Below are 13,629 nucleotides of genomic sequence, written 5' to 3'. Positions count from 1 at the left end.
AAAAAAAAAGGAAAATCAGTCCTTTGAATTAGCTTCTGGTCAGGTCTTTTTTGCAGGGCATAGTGTATGTTCTTAGTCTTTCTATGATTAGCATATTCTTCTTTTGGGACTAAATGGCTCACTTTAAGATGAAAATTCTTACCGATTATACCCATAAAATCTTTTGGAATAATGTGATACTGAAGTTCACTAAAAATATTAATTCATCTCTGACAAGATTCATAGTGTTCCAAAGAGTAACCAGTTTTTTGTTTTTTGTTTTCCATGTCAGGTTTATTGAGGTATAAGTTACATAAAATTCACAAACTTTTTAGTATGCTGTTCTATGAGTATTTAAAGATTTATAACAGTTTTGTACCCACCACCTTGATTTTCTTTTTTGTAATGGAAAGTTTCAAACAAATGAAAAGAGCGAATACTGTAATGAACCCAGGGAGCCCATCACTCAGCGTCAGTAATTACATCCACACCTGGCCGGTTTTGTTTCATCTTTACTCCCACTCACTACTCTTCCCCCTCTCCCCTATATGGGTAGGCAGATTGTAGACATTGTTTTATTTGTAATTAGTCTATAATTTATCTTGAAAAGGTAACTTTTACCAGTAACTCTTTCCCTAAACTTTTCATGTGCTGAAGTAGAATTGTTTTTTAATAGACCCTATTCAGTCAGAAAAAGGAGAGCATTCTGAGTTTGACTATTTTGAATGTGGATATAGAATAATGTTTAATCTTTTCTATTTGTACTTTTAAGTGGTATAAATAGATTTCTTAATTCATTTTGCATTACTTTGTTCCGGATGCCAAAGTAGTGTTTTTCCTGGCAGTAGCTGTATTTGAGCAATGAACTGTATTCGCAGTTTAATGAGTACTCTAGAGGAAGTGTGTAGTTTATTGCAGATATGTTTTATTGCTCTGAATATGTGGCTGATGTGCTGAAAGATAGCATATTTGGCCAGTATAACTTTCTGAGGTTAAATCTGAGTGTTATTAATTTTTGTTAAATTGCTGTGGAGTCGATTCCAACTCCTAGTGATCCTATAGGACAGAGTAGAACTGCCCCATAGAGCTTCCCAGGCTGTAAATCTTTATGGAAGCAGCTTGCCATGCCTCTCTCCCACAGAGTGGCTGCTGGGTTTGAACCACCAACTTTCTATTAGCAGCTGAACGCTTTTAACTGCTGTACCCCCAGGGCTGCTCTTAATCTTTGTAGGATTATAAATTTTAGAAAGATATTAGAGACCCTCTAAGCTTTGGTATTAAAGCAAGGTGAAAGTTAGTTGAAATGAATTGGTCTAATGGGTGTTGTCTTTATGGAAAGTCATCAGGAGGAAACTGACAAAAAGGAAGTTGTACCACTGTGACCAAAGTAAGAAATTTGTGATTTCGGTGGTGTTACTGACTGAAATTATTTTTATTTTTTAGAATTATTCTTAGCTACTACTTGTGGGTAAAGTAGATAAGATTTTCTTAGTTTAGTGTTTGGCTTCTTTCCGTTGTCACTGCTCTTCCATTACGATCTTTTGTTAACCTTTTACTCCCTACTGGTTATACAGGTGCAGCCGCAGAGAACATGTTGGGCAGTTTGCTGTGCCTACCAGGTTCAGGGTCAGTGCTTCTTGACCCCTGCACTGGTTCTACCATATCAGAGACAACCAGTGAAGCTTGGAGTGTAGAGGTATTACCAAGTGACTCAGGTTAGTATGTTGTCATTGTTTGCTTTTTCATTTGCATAGAAGTTTTAAATGTTAGGTATCCTAATTTCTAATTTTTCATATGCATTTGACCAATGTGAGGGAATCACTTGTTGAGAATTTCAAATGGAAAACTATTTTCTATACATTAAGAAAAGATGCAGTGTTGGATGGCATAGGCTAAGTTGGCAGGTGCTTTCTGACTTTGTTCACTTATTTTGGAAGCATTTGTTAGTTACTTATGAGGGTTCCATGTGGGATATCCAGTTCAGTGTCTCCCACTAATGCATAAGATACAAATAGCAACACAGCTCAAACCCTAAGTGGATGGATGCCCAGTAAGCATGTTTAGATTTATTTCAAGGAGAATTTGACCCTTTAAATTATGTTTAATTTATTTTTGTAATATGTTGAAATTGAGACTTTGTAGTCTCACAGATTCTTTTGTGCAGAATTACTATAAATACATTTGAAATATTTTGTGTTTTTTCTTAGTATTGCATTTCTACTTTTTTCCTGATTTTAAGGACATTTAGTCTTCAAATAAATGTTGACTACTAGAATGCAGATACAAGTAACTTCCACTACTAGGTTGCAAGTATAAGTAACTATATATCTGTATTAAGATCTGTCTGATTTGGTTGGCTCAAGAATATTAAGTGATCTTTGTACTTTATGATGTTAAAACATCATAAAGTAAGTGATAAATGCTAATGAGCCTTACATGAAGAGAGAGTTCCACTAGCTCACCGTCTGTGGAGCATGAGTAGGCGTTATTTTTTAGGTAGTGGTTGATTTCATGACAAGCTGTTCTGTACTGTCTAGTCCAGTGTCCTGTTTACACTTTAACCAGCAGCATACTTTGTGAGATTAGTGGTATGGAAATGGAGTGTTATCTTTGCACAGTGAACTGACCTCTACTGGGATAGAAATCACAGTCTTGACTCTGTTACCACTTGATCTAACTAACTTACCAACTGGCCTAGACTTAGAAATCTATATACACTGATTTCATTCATGCCCTGGTAGCTTTCATCATCTAGGTCACAAAAGCTGGAACTGTGGCATGCTAACAAAATCCCTAATGTGATACTTCATGTCTTCTGTTTAGAGGCCCCAGACCTAAAACAGGAGGAGCGTCTACAAGAACTGGAGAGCTGTTCTGGACTGGGTAGCACTTCTGATGATACGGATGTCAGGGAGGTCAGTTCCCGCCCCAGCACACCAGGCCTCAGTGTTGTGTCGGGTATGTCTGTCTTGTTTTAAGGAATAAGGATTTGAGGTGTGCCGCCTCCCCTGCCTCCATATATAAAGTTAATAGCAAAGAGATATGTTTCATTTAAGAGTTGAGTGATTTCCAGGAAACAAAATTATTACTATGGGACTTTAAATCTGTAAGAATTTACTGTGTGACTTTATAGAGCCTTTGAAGGCAAACAGTCTGTATATGTTCCCTCTACAATTCTCTATTCTTGGTGGCTTCTGCTGTAATACTTAGTTATCACATGATAATTCTGACTATGTTGTCCAAATATGTTTAAGCAGTAGTAGGATAAAGAATATGATACTGAATTGCTCACCAGTATAGAACTAAGAAAGCAAAATTTGAGACTGTTTAAATTTCTCCCAACTTTATATACTTGTTGTGTGGTTATTTTGTTTTTCTTGCTGTTTATTTTTTATTATTTATTTTAAAGGCATAAGTGCAACCTCTGAGGATATTCCCAATAAGATTGAAGACCTCAGATCTGAGTGCAGCTCTGATTTTGGGGGTAAAGATTCTGTCACTAGTCCAGACATGGATGAAGTAACCCATGGTAAGAAGGGCAAATGAGAATGACTTTTAAGAAATGATCTATGGGAGAAATGGCACTTTTACATATTGCTGGTGATAATAAAAATTGGTGCAGCACCTTGGGGCATCATTTACCAGTATGTGTTTAAAGCCTTAAGTATTCTAAATTTGGCCCCCTTAGTCTACTTGGAATTATTTATAAGGAAACAGTTCCATGAATTGGATAAAGTCTTCTTAGGCACAAAGATATTCTTTAACTTTTTTTTTTTTTTTTTTTTAATTGTGATTTGGGTGAAAGTTCAAATGTTCTTTAACTTTTATATTAGCAGAAAATTGGAAACAACTTAGCACCAAAATAGAATGATTAAGAGTGTGTGTGTGTATAATTTTTTTTTTTTAATTGTGATTTGGGTGAAAGTTTACAGAGCAAATTCACTTTCCATACAACAGTTCACATATGTTTTGTCTCATGACATTGACTACAGTTTCCCACAATGCAACTGCTCCCCTCCTACTTCTTCCTCATAGTTACCTCTTCCCTGTGTCCTTCCCTCCATGCGCTCCTGCCCCCTGAGCCGTCTCCCTGTGCATACACAGCCCTTCTATTCTCTCGAAGAAGTGTATCTACTTAGTGTAAATGTTCACCTCATATGCTTGTGTTTTGTTTGGCTGGAAGCCACAGGAGTGGGTTCAATTCCAGACCTGAAGGGCAGCTAGTAGCCATAGTCTCAGTGGTTCCGTCAGGCTCTATCAGACCACCAAACCTTGTCCCTTTCTTTTTCCCCCCAAATGATTATGAGTTTTGTTCCACATTGTTCTCCCACTCTATCCAGGCTCTCCTACACAGATTCCCCTTCTGAGTGGTTGGCAGTGGTAGCCAGGCACCATCTAGTTCTTCTGGTCTCATAGTCGTATAGACTAAGGATTGCATGGTGTACCAGTTGCTTGGACTAATTGTTTCCATGAATCTTTGGTTTTCTTCATTCTTCTTTGTCTGGACAAGGAGAGACCCATCATTGCATCTACATGGCTGCTTGTAAGCTTTTAAGATCCCAGTCACTACTTGGCAGAGTAGCATGTGGAACAGTGTTTTGTATAGTGTGTTCTGCCAATTGAGCTTGATGTCCTCTGCAACTTTGGTCTTGAGCCCCAGGTCTAAGTGATCATTCCCTCTGGGTAGCTGGTTATGACCAAGAAATGACTACAGCCTTGTCCCTTGTCAACTCTCCTATATACCTGGGAATTCTTATAGAACATAGCAATACACTTGTAGAAACCGGTCTACTAACCCTATACATGGTCTTGGACACACTTCCCCCTGTATAGACATACCTAATAGTTCAGTCTGTCCACCCATCTATCCACCCATATATCCATGTTTGGCTTCACCCATTTGATCAAGTGTGTTTTTGTGTAACTACTCATTGGAATTTATGTAGCTATTTTTTCAGTGCTTTAAAGAATGTGAAATAATTTGGAGAAATACCTAGAACATAATATTAAGTAGAACAGTTACTTATAGGGTTTTGGATACAAGATAATAAATGCTGAAAATTCTATGCATAGAAAAAGAATTGGAAAGAAATACCAAAATAATAACAGTGCTTTTTTATATTGGGTCATAGATTTCGAGGTGCATTGTTTTTTTTTTTTAGGAGCTCTTGTGGTATGGTGGTTTAAGGCATTCAGCTGCCAACCAAAAGATCAGCTGTTGGAACCCACCAGTCTCTCCATGGGAGAAAGATCAGGCAATTTGCTTCTGTAAAGATTTATAGCCTTGTAAATCCCGTGGGGCAGTTCTACTCTATCTGGTGGGGTCACTATGAGTTGGAATCAACTCGATGGCTATGTGTTGTTGTTGTTGTTTTTCTTTTCTTTTTGCAGTTCTGTTTGTTCTAAGTCAGATTTTCTTGATGTACAAGAAGCAGAATACAGAAGCAGATATGAAAATCTACCTGTGTTCTAGTAAAGGAATTTATTAAATTATAAAACAATGCCATTATTCCCATTAGTTTTTGTTTTGGAAAATGTGAATAGTTAAGTTTGTGTGTCAGCTTGGCTGGGCCATGATTCTCAGTGAGTTAGCAATTATGATACAGTCATATCCCCATGATGAGATCTGATATAATGTAATTATCTCCATGATGAGATGTGCTATGAGCAGTGAACTAGTTGAAAGGGAGTTCCCTCAGGGGTGTGGCCTGCTTCCAACGTATATGTGGATGTCCTGGCAAAGTTCTCTGGCTTTCTGGTGGGTCCGTATCTTGTATTTGGCTCATCATCATCTCTCTTTTCTGGACTTGAACCAGTGGCCTTCCATATTGCCTGTGGATCATAGGATTGTTGCCTTTGTAGCCTGTGAGCCAACAGTATGCCATTTTACTTTACAATCTTGGGTTCATCAGTCTCTGGAGCTAGCAGCCTACTATATTGCCTGCCATCTTGGGTTCGTTAGCCCCTGCAGCTGTGTGACTCAGAATAAGCCTCTAGTTTGACATCTGACCCATGAATGTGGGACTTGCCAGCCTCTCTAACTGCATAAGCCATTTCCTTAGATAAATTCCTTTCTCTCTGTATATAAGCTTTACTGGTTTTGCTTCTCTAGAGAACCCATACTTACCCATACTGAGAGTGGTTCTAGAGAAAGTTGATAGGGTGAGTTTTCTGAATTGGTTCTCAAGTTTGATTAGTCATAAAGGTGCTGATGACTCTGCCTCCATTTGTAGAGAGGGTGCTGGTAATCCGTGGTATGAAGTGGCAATAGTAATACACAAAACAGGACCACCAATAGACAGGTGTTGGTGAGAAGTGAGGCTCTGATGATTGCATAATTGATACTTTTCTGCAATTTTGTCAGAATGAGAAGTATAAGGAAGCTGGTTGGTTGCTTCTACTTAAAAGTGGTGAAAGAATGAGATGAGTTCAGGGCTTCATAGTCACAGCTCAAGCATCACATAAAAGACCTCAGTGTTTCCACTTGTGTCCTGAAAGAAAGCCTTATTTTTTTTGTAGTAACAGAGCTGATACTGCCAACAAACCCAGAGTCTTTTCATAAGAGTGGCTCACTTGGTTGCCAGTTGAATTGCCATCCTTGAATGGTGTCTGAAGTTAAAATGAGGACATGGTTTGGGAAAAAATGAGATCCTGAAACTTGGGGTGGGGACATATGGGCAGATCATCAGGAAGCTGGGGACACTGAGGCCCTAAATCCTGTTGAATCACTCCTGCCAGCAGAACCAACCAACCTTATCCCATCTGATGAGACTAACCCAACTGGGTCTACTGAATCATTGTTTGAGATATTACCCTGGGGTAGTGTTTGTGGCATTGTCTGGGGCATTGCCTGAGGCAGATGCTTTATAAGACATTGCTGAATGTTCTCAGGAACTACTCCCCCCTAAGCTTCTCTTAGACCTGTAACAAGACTTAAGTCCCAGTGAACCCTAAAAGGTGAAGTGCAAAGTATGACCCAGGAGGAGGTTTGCTATACTCCAAAAGAACTGTGTGACTTTTCTAATATGTACAAACAGAAACCTGGACAGTAGATATAGGAATGGCTATTAAGAGTGTGGGATAATTGGTGGCAAAGAGGTATGGGGGAGAAGTATGTGGATAGAGCTCTCTGCATGAGCCACAGAAGTGACGATATATGTTGTCCCATGTGAATGTTCACCAAAGGGTGACCTCAGCAGAGGAGGATTTTAACAATCAAGTGAGTAGGATGACATATTCTGTGGAAACCAGTCATCTTCTTTCCTGTCATTCCTGTCCTTGACCAGTGGGCTCATGAACTAAGTGGCCATGGTGACAGGGACAGAACTATGCATGGGCTCAGCAACATAGACTTCCACTTGCAAGGCTAACTTGGCTACAACTGCTGCTGAGTGCCCAGTCTGTCAGCAGCAGAAATCAACACTGAGTCCACGATCAGAAACCATTCCTTGGGTGATCAGCCAGTAGCCTCGTGACAGGTTGATTACATTGGACCACTTCCATCATGGAAAGGGCAGCATTTTGTTCTTAACTGCAGTGGACACTTACTTTGGATATGGATTTGCCCTCCCTGTATGCAGTGCTTCTCCTAAAACTGTCATGTGTGGACTTACAGAATGCTTTATCCACCATCTTGATACTGTCCCACACAGCATCGCCTTGGATCAAGGGATTCACTTCACAGCAAATGAAGTGTGGCACTGGGCCTGTGGCTGGTGAAGTTCACTGGTCTTAACTGTGTTACCCATCGACCTGAAATAGCTGGCTTGGTAGAACAATGGAGTGGCCTTCTGAAAACACAGTTGTGGTGCCAGCTAGGTGGCAGTACCTTGCAGAATAGGGGCATTGTTCTCTAGGAGGCTGTATATGCTCTAAACCAGCATCCAGTATATGGTACTGGTTCCCCAATAGCCAGGATTCACAGGTCCAGGAACCAAGAGGTGGAAATGGGAATGGCACTACTCATTATTATCTCTAATGACCCACTCAAAAAAAATTTGTTTCCTGTTACTGTGACGTTATGCTCTGTTGGTCTGTAGGTCTTTGCCCCAAAGGGAAGAACTCCTACCTGGAGACACAATACTAATTCCACTGAACTATAAGTTAAGAATGCCACCCAGTCATATTGGACTCCTCATGCCTCTGGATCAACTGGCAAAGAAGGGAGTTATGTTATTGTCTGGTGTGATTGATCCTACATAATGGAAGTAAAGAAGAATATGTCTGGAATACAGGAGATCCTTAGGATGTCTCTTAGTACTACCATGCCCTGTGATTTAAGTCAGGGTAAAACTACAGCAACCTAATTCTGATAAGACTATTAATGGCCTAGACCCTTCAGGAATGAAGGTTTGAGGCACCCCACCAGGCAAAGAACCACGACCAACTGAGGTGCTTTCTGAGGGCAAAGGGAATACGGAATGGGTAGTGGAAGAAGGTTGTTCTAAATACCAGCTGTGGCCACATGGCCATTTGCAGAAATGAGGACTGATTCTTCTGAGTATTTTTCTCCCTTGTATGTGTGGATCAGATATTTTTGTTTTCTATCATTAAAAAATAAAGGATGTAAACAGGGCGAATGCCTTTTTGTTTGTGGGCACATTACTTTCATCATGTTAGGTGCAGGTATGACTTTATAATTGTCTTTATTTAGAGATTATATGTGGTTTAAGGGAATGTATACAAGTGCTAATCGACAAGGGGTAGACTGATAGTTAAGCTTGTGTGTCAGCTTGTCTGGGCCATCCATGGTTCTCAGTGGTTTAGCAATTATGTTGTAGTCATCCCCCATGATGAGATCTCATATAATACAACTTCTATGATGAGATGTGCTATGAGCAGTCAATCAGTTGAAAGATAGTTTCCTTAGGAGTAGTTTGCTTCCAGTATGTATATGGACATCCTGGCAGAGTCTTCTGGCTTTCTTCTGGGTCTCATACTGCATCTGGCTCATGATCATTTCCTGTTCCTGGACTTGAATTAGTGGCCTGCTGTATTGCTTGCCGATTTTAGGATTGTTGCCTTCGCAGTCTGTAAACCAACAATCTGCCATTTTACCTTCTGGTCTTGGATTCGTCAACCTCCAAAGCCAGCATCCTGCTATATTACCTGCCATTCTTGGGTTCATCAGCCCCCACAGCTGTGTGACTCAGGAGGTGCCTCCGGCTTGATGTTTGACCCATGGACTTGGGACTTGCCAGCCTCTCCAACTGCATGAGCCATTTTCTTGAGATAAATTCCTCTCTCTTTCTATATGTGGTGTTGTTGTTATGTGCTATTGAGTCGACCCCGACTCATAGTGACCCCTCCTTGGGTTGCTGAGGCAGTATCAGTATGGAAGTAGATTGCCCAACCTTCCTTCCGAGGAGTGGCTGGTGGCTTTGAACCGCCAGCCTTCTGGTTAGCAGTCAAGTGCCTTAGGCACTACGCGACCAGAGCTCCTTTTCTATATATAAGCTTTACTAATGCTGCATCTCTAGAGAACCCAGCCCAAAAGAAGATATAGTTATTTTTCATTTAAAAAAGTTATTGTGTTACCATTTAATGGAGTTATTATTGTTATTTCAAAATAAAGTATTTTAGAGTTTGTATCTTAATTTCTAATACAGTGTAAGTATCAATGGAAGTAGCCAACATAAATGAATGCTCTTAAGATCAGTACTTTTGAAGAGTGTAAAGGTGTCCTGAAACCAGGACTTAGAGAACTGCTGTTTTAAACTGTCTTTCATAATGATACACAATTTGTATAATTTAAAAAAAGGAAAACAATTAAATATAAAATGTAGAAGAAAGGGCAATAATGGTACTAACATTCATTATCAAAGATGGCTTTGGACTGAACATGTTTAGATTAACAGTTTCATTTGTATTTTTCAAAGTTTTAGCCTTTGTCCATTTATTTTTAGTACTTCCATTCCTGGACCTGAGATATTTAAGAGTCATCCTTTTATTTTTGTAGCTTAAAGTATTATACTTTAGCAGTTACAGTTGTTTCATGGCATAATGTAGTATTCATTTTTGCTATATAGTCTTACTGAGTCATTTCCTGAGAGCAATATTAGGATTCTAAACTATATAGCTTTTTATTTATACCCCCTCTCTAGGTAGTATTAGGAGCTCTGGTAGCATAGTGCCTAAGGTACTTGACTGCTAACCAGAAGGCTGGCGGTTCAAACCCACCAGCCACTCCTCGGAAGGAAGGTTGGGCAATTTACTTCCGTAGTGATACTGCCTCGGAAACCCAAGGAGGGGTCGCTATGAGTCGGGGCCGACTCGACGGCAAAAACAACAACAACAACAACAACAAGGTAGTATTACCCCTATTATAGGTGGGGAAGGTAAGGCTCAGGGAAGTTGTGACAAGAGTTTGTTGGTTTAGGTCTTCTTGTTCTGGGCTCTTTACGTTACCCATAGCACTATTTGGCCATTAAACATAATAGGCATGTGAGAGCAAAGAAGAATGAAGAAAACCAAGATGCATAGAAGCAGTTAGTCCAAGGGATTGGTACACTATATGATCCTCAGCCTATACGACCATGAGACCAGAAGAACTACATGGTGCCTGGCTACCACTGTCAGCTACTTGGAGGGGGATCTATGTAGGAGATCCTGGATAGAGTGGGAGAACAGTGTGGAACAAATCATTTAAAAAAAAAAAAGGGACAAGGTTTGCTGGTCTGAGAGAGCCTGGTGGAACCCCTGAGACTATGGCCCCTAGCTGCCCTTGAGGTCTGGAATTGAACCCACTCCTATGACTTCCAGCCAAACAAAAGACAGGCATATGAGCTAAACATTTACATTAGGTAGATATAGTCATTGGAGAGATCAATCATTGGAGAATAGAAGGGCTGTATATGCATAGGGAGACAGCTTGGGGGCAGGAATGCATGGAGGAAAGGACACAGGTAAGAGGTGGCTATGGGGAAGAAGTGGGAGGAGAGCTGTTGCATTGTGGGAGATTGTAGTCAATGTCATGAGACAAAGTATATGTGACCTGCTCTATGGAAGATGAATTTGCTCTGTAAACTTTTACCCAAATCACAATAAAATTAAAACAGCCATAAACAAAAAAGGCATGTGTATATCCAGACCACTTAAGTGTACATAAAATCCATGTATGTAGATTCAAAACATAAAATGAATTTGAAATAATCAGAATTTTATGTTTATTAGATTCTTTTTTTTTTTTTTCCTGGTGTGCTCTTCAAGTTCTAATTAATCAAAAGAAAGAAAACCCTCAAAGAATGCTTGAGCCCCACAAGTTCTGAATTGGTTTCATAGTTTGATACTGTCTTTCAGGGGCCCATCAGCTGACCTCTCCTCCTTCTCAGTCAGAGTCTCTACTTGCCATGTTTGATCCACTGTCTTCACATGAAGGTAAAGTAGTAAAATGAACTTTTGACTCTTGTCTTGGACATGAATAGAAGAAAGTAAGCAATACCCTTTGTTAATGCTTTTGTTGGATCATTTTTATCTCAGTTACAAAATTCTTTTTCTGTGTTCAAGGGGCTTCTGCTGTGGTAAGGCCAAAGGTTCACTATGCTAGGCCATCGCATCCACCACCGGATCCCCCAATTCTGGAAGGCGCTGTAGGAGGAAATGAGGCCAGATTGCCAAATTTTGGTTCACATGTTTTAACTCCAGCTGAATTGGAGGCATTCAAGCAAAGGCATTCTTACCCTGAGAGACTAGTTCGCAGCAGAAGCTCTGATATAGTATCTTCTGTCCGGCGACCCATGAGTGACCCAAGTTGGAACCGACGTCCAGGGAATGAAGAGAGAGACCTCCCTCCAGCTGCAGCCATTGGTGCTACTTCTTTGGTGGCTGCACCTCACTCATCATCTTCATCCCCGAGTAAGGACTCTTCAAGAGGAGAGGTATGGGGCACAGGCCATCAAGAAGAATTTGCTAGTTGTGGTCAACTTTATTGTTTTATTTGCTTGGTTTTCTTGATACCTGGAATTAGAAGAGGTAAATGTAGGATTAAAGATAGCTGATGTTATTTGCCATCGAGTTGGACCGGACTCATAGTGACCCCTCCTTGGGTTTCCAAGGCAGTATCACTACGGAAGTAGATTGTCCAACCTTCCTTCCAAGGAGTGGCTGGTGGGTTTGAACTGCCAGCCTTCTGGTTAGCAGTCAAGTGCCTTAGACACTATGCTACCAGAGCTCCCAAGGAATATGTAGGCACCAAATTCTTGTTGAAGAAAGACCATACATTACATATTTAAAAGCAATGTTTGCAAAGCTTGAGTCTATTTGTGGTGGCCCCATGTGCTACAGAATAGAACTGCTCTATAGAACTTACTTGGCTGTAATATTTACAGAAGCAGTTAGCCAGGTCTTTCTTGTGTGGTACTATGCACTCATCATGTTACTTTCATTTTTCTTCTTATTGATAATTGTGTAAATAATATCAATACTACAATTAAATTAAAGTACCTTGAAAAATGTCTTATCTGATAAGTGGATGAACTAAAAGAAATGTTTATTGAGTGATAACTATGTTCCAGACATTCTTTTAAGTGCTTGAGATGATAAATCAGGAAATGGAACAACAACAAAAAAAAGATGCCTGTCCAAATACACTTATAATCTAGCAGGAGGAGAAAAATATTAAATACTAATGAAATGAGTAAATTATAGAGACTACTATTGAAGCAAGAAATTCTGATGGTGCAGTGGTTACGGCATTTGGATGTTAACCAAAAGGTTGGTGATTCAAACCCATCAGCCACTCTGTGGAAGAAAGATGAGGTAGTCTGCTTCTGTAAAGGTTTACAGCCTTGGAAACCCTATGGGAGTTGCTATGAGTCAGAGTCAACTCGATGGCTATGATTTTTATATTGGGTGGGTGGAGTAAATGGTATTGGGAATTTATGTTGGTTGTGATAGTGCAAAGGAGTTCCTAAGGCATTTGAATGCTAACCAGAAGGTTGGATGTCCAAATCCACCAGCCACTCCAAGGAAGGAAGACAGAGCAATCTACTTACTTAAAGATTTACTTCCTTGGAAACCCAAAAGGGGTTGTTATGAATCAGAATCGACTTCATGACAATGAGTTTGGTTTGATTTTGGAGTGATAGTGCAGAGGGTCATATTTTGACTCATTGAGAAGATTATATTCCATAAAAAGTTGAATGTGGTAAGTGAGATTGTCAAGCATATATCTAGAGGAAAAATTTTCTGGACATAGATAATAATTAGGCCCTTACATGGAAAATGACAGGTAAAAGGAACAGCAAAATGCCAGTGTGGATATATCAGCTTCAACTAGGGAAGAGTAAACTTCTTTGTGGCTTGGACCAAAATGAAAGCAGTGAAGGTAATAAAAAGTGGTCACAATCTATATTTATTTGAAAGCAAAACAAAGATGATTTCCTAATAAACTAAGAAGTGAGATGTGAGAAAAACAGAGATATCAAGATCACACCAAGATTTTTCACTTCAGTATCTGAAAGAATAGTTACTATCAACTCAGATGGGAAATAATACAAAGGGGCATGTTTCAGAGAAGACTAGAAGTTCAGTTTTGGAAAATTTAAAATTGAGATGTAAAGGCTGGCGGTTCAAACCCACCAGCCACTCCTCGGAAGGAAGGTTGGGCAATCCTACTTCCGTAGTGATACTGCCTCGGAAACCCAAGGAGGG

At 39.8% G+C, this 13,629-nt stretch overlaps 1 protein-coding gene across 1 annotated transcript in view; it reads left to right on the top strand.

Moving 5' to 3' along the window:
• The window catches only part of GAPVD1 (GTPase activating protein and VPS9 domains 1), a 60,628-nt gene that overhangs the window by 27,177 nt on the left and 19,822 nt on the right, over positions 1–13,629 (top strand). The window contains exons 10-16 of the mRNA XM_042783049.1: positions 1,554–1,694; positions 2,803–2,937; positions 3,389–3,508; positions 3,856–3,858; positions 5,371–5,451; positions 11,278–11,355; positions 11,485–11,855. Coding sequence (XP_042638983.1) covers positions 1,554–1,694; positions 2,803–2,937; positions 3,389–3,508; positions 3,856–3,858; positions 5,371–5,451; positions 11,278–11,355; positions 11,485–11,855 — 929 coding nt within the window. The remainder of the gene's footprint in view (positions 1–1,553; positions 1,695–2,802; positions 2,938–3,388; positions 3,509–3,855; positions 3,859–5,370; positions 5,452–11,277; positions 11,356–11,484; positions 11,856–13,629) is intronic.

Source organism: Orycteropus afer, unplaced genomic scaffold, assembly GCF_000298275.1.
Source record: "Orycteropus afer afer isolate SDZICR_OR568_19922 unplaced genomic scaffold, OryAfe1.0 scaffold00611, whole genome shotgun sequence".
NCBI classification, from domain to species: Eukaryota; Metazoa; Chordata; class Mammalia; order Tubulidentata; family Orycteropodidae; genus Orycteropus; species Orycteropus afer.
This window is presented reverse-complemented; position numbering and strand designations above follow the sequence as displayed.